The sequence below is a fragment of the Penaeus vannamei genome, chromosome 34 (assembly GCF_042767895.1).
Source record: "Penaeus vannamei isolate JL-2024 chromosome 34, ASM4276789v1, whole genome shotgun sequence".
In the NCBI taxonomy this organism is placed as follows: domain Eukaryota; kingdom Metazoa; phylum Arthropoda; class Malacostraca; order Decapoda; family Penaeidae; genus Penaeus; species Penaeus vannamei.
Genome location: NC_091582.1, coordinates 27389279 through 27391778, shown reverse-complemented (window position 1 = coordinate 27391778; position 2500 = coordinate 27389279). Strand labels below are relative to the sequence as shown.

General features: G+C 37.8%; 1 protein-coding gene across 1 annotated transcript in view; it reads left to right on the top strand.

Annotated features, from left to right (window-relative positions):
• The window catches only part of LOC113824644 (rhodopsin, G0-coupled), a 21020-nt gene that overhangs the window by 6892 nt on the left and 11628 nt on the right, over positions 1–2500 (top strand). Inside the window, exons 3-4 of the mRNA XM_070113492.1 lie at positions 1189–1255; positions 2001–2177. Of these exons, the coding sequence (XP_069969593.1) occupies positions 1189–1255; positions 2001–2177 (244 nt within the window). The remainder of the gene's footprint in view (positions 1–1188; positions 1256–2000; positions 2178–2500) is intronic.

Genomic DNA, 2500 nt, shown 5'->3' with positions numbered 1-2500 from the left:
ATCATAATGACAAAAGTACATGTTATGGTGATAAGATCACTCACAGAACAGAATGGAATAGAAGAAAAATCTCAGAAGATAAGGAAAGCAGATAAAGCAATTGTGCATTTGAGATTAGAGATAGGTTGCAATTGAAAAATCTGATGTACAGTTCCTTGATAATAATGATCATAATGATGGCGATGATGATATTGATGAGGATGGTGATGAAGATGATGTGGTGCTGGTGGTGGTAATAATGATGATAATAATGATTATTGTTATCATTGTGATAATAATAATGGTAATAATAATAATGATAATAATAATGATAATGATGATAATAGAAGCACTTAAAGAGCGCATGCCTCCGCCAAAGCGGATTATAAAGGTAATGATAATGATAATAGTTAATAGCTACCCCTATTTTTTCATCATTTTCATCATTATCGTTATTATTATTATTGCTATCATTATTATTATCATTTTTAACATTATTACTGCCATTACCTCCGCCAAGGAGGTTATGTTTTGGTAGCGCTGGTTAGTTAGTTACTTTGCTTGTTTGATTGTTCTTTGGTTAACAGAATAACAAAAAATTATAGATAGTTTTTATGACACTGTCACAAGAGATGTCTTAGCTTCCTTGGCGAAGATAGTAATGATGATAATAACAATAATGATAATAATGATAATCATTATCATAAAAGTAATAATTATGATAATAGAAATAATAAATAGAATGGTAATGATGATAAAGATAACAATGATAATTGAAATAAAAATAATAATAATGATAATAAAAATAATGGTTATCATAATAAAGATAACAATGGTAATAATAGTAGTAATAATAATGATAATAATAATAATGATAGAAATAATGATAATGATAGTAATAACAATAATAATGATGATGATGACAGCGACAATAGCAATGATAATAGTGCTTGAATAAGAATAGTGATAATAAGCATGACAGTACTACTCAAACTATGACACGAATAACGACAGTGATTAATTAGAGAGAAAATATATGCAAGTAAATCAGTCTGAGAGAAGATATTATAGATTAGATTAGAGAGAAGATATATGCACGTGAATCAGTCTGATGGAATTTAAACCTTACCGGGAAATGAATAAACTCAATTGATAAACCTGTGAAGTTTATGCTTAGGCCTACTATTGGGCTCTTGTGTTTCGTTGCAGGTTCAGATGAACACCCTGGTCGTCATTGGCATCTTTCGGTATATAAGCATCTGCCACCCTCAGTTCAGTAAGTATTCGTGTTTTTCTGGTGCTTTTGTCTGTTTGTTTGTTTTTTCTAATTACTAAGTGTCTGCAAATGATGATGATCTGGAGAACAGTTTTAGATTTAGAGATTGATATTGTCATTTCAAACCATTATTTAAAACGTGTCTTTTTTCAACCATGTTCAAACTCCTTCCACCTCCCCCCCCTGCAAACCATTACACCCCCCCACCATCAAACCATTCCCCTCCTTTCCTCCCTTTACAAACTATTCTCCTCCCTTCCTGTCCCGACAAACCACTAACCTCCCCCTCCCACAATCTCCCTCCCTCTTTCCTCCCACACATAAACACCTTCGCTCCCCTCCCTTTTCCACCCTCCCACATACAAACCCCCTCCCTTCCCTCTTCCCTCCCACACACAAACACCCCCCTACCTTCCCCCTCCCTCCTACAAACCAACCACCCTTCCTTCCCTCCCTCTCCCATCCCCCTAACCCCCCCCCCAAAAAAAAATACCCCCTCACTCTCCCCTCCTCCTCTCCCCCCCCCCCCAAAAAAAACCACTCACCCTCCTCTCCTCCTACCCCCCCCCCCCCAAAAAAAAACCATCCTCTTCCTCCTCCTACCCCAACCCCCCCACCCTCCAAAAAAAAAAACTCCTCCTACCCCCCCAAAAAAAAAACATCCCCCTCCTCCTACCCCCCCCCCATCCCACCCCTCCAAAAAACCCTCCCCTACTCCTCTCCCCCCCCCCCCCCCCATTTCCAGAACACCTCCTGAAACCAAGTCTAGCCAAGCGTTGCCTGGTAGCGGCCTGGCTGTATGGCTTGGCTTGGTCGACCCCGCCCCTTCTCGGCTGGTCTCGCTATGTCAGGGAACCGTTCGAGACCTCCTGCTCAACGGACTGGTATGACCGGTCGCTCTCCGGTATCGCCTACAGCATCTGTGAGTTTGAGGACGAAGCAGTTACTCGGTGGTTGTATTTATCCGTATCATTATCATTATCGTTATTTTTATCATCATTGCTCTTAATATTGTTGTCATTATTTATGGTATTATCATTATCATCATTATTGTCATTGTGATTGTTATTTTTTCATCATCATTATTATTAAGTGTGTCATCATTATTATTATTATTATCTTTATTATCATCACCATTATCATTACCATTACTATTATCAATAATAGTGCTATGGTTATCATTATCGTTATTACTGACATTGTTATCTTTATTTTCATGTTATCATCATCAATTTCTTTATCATT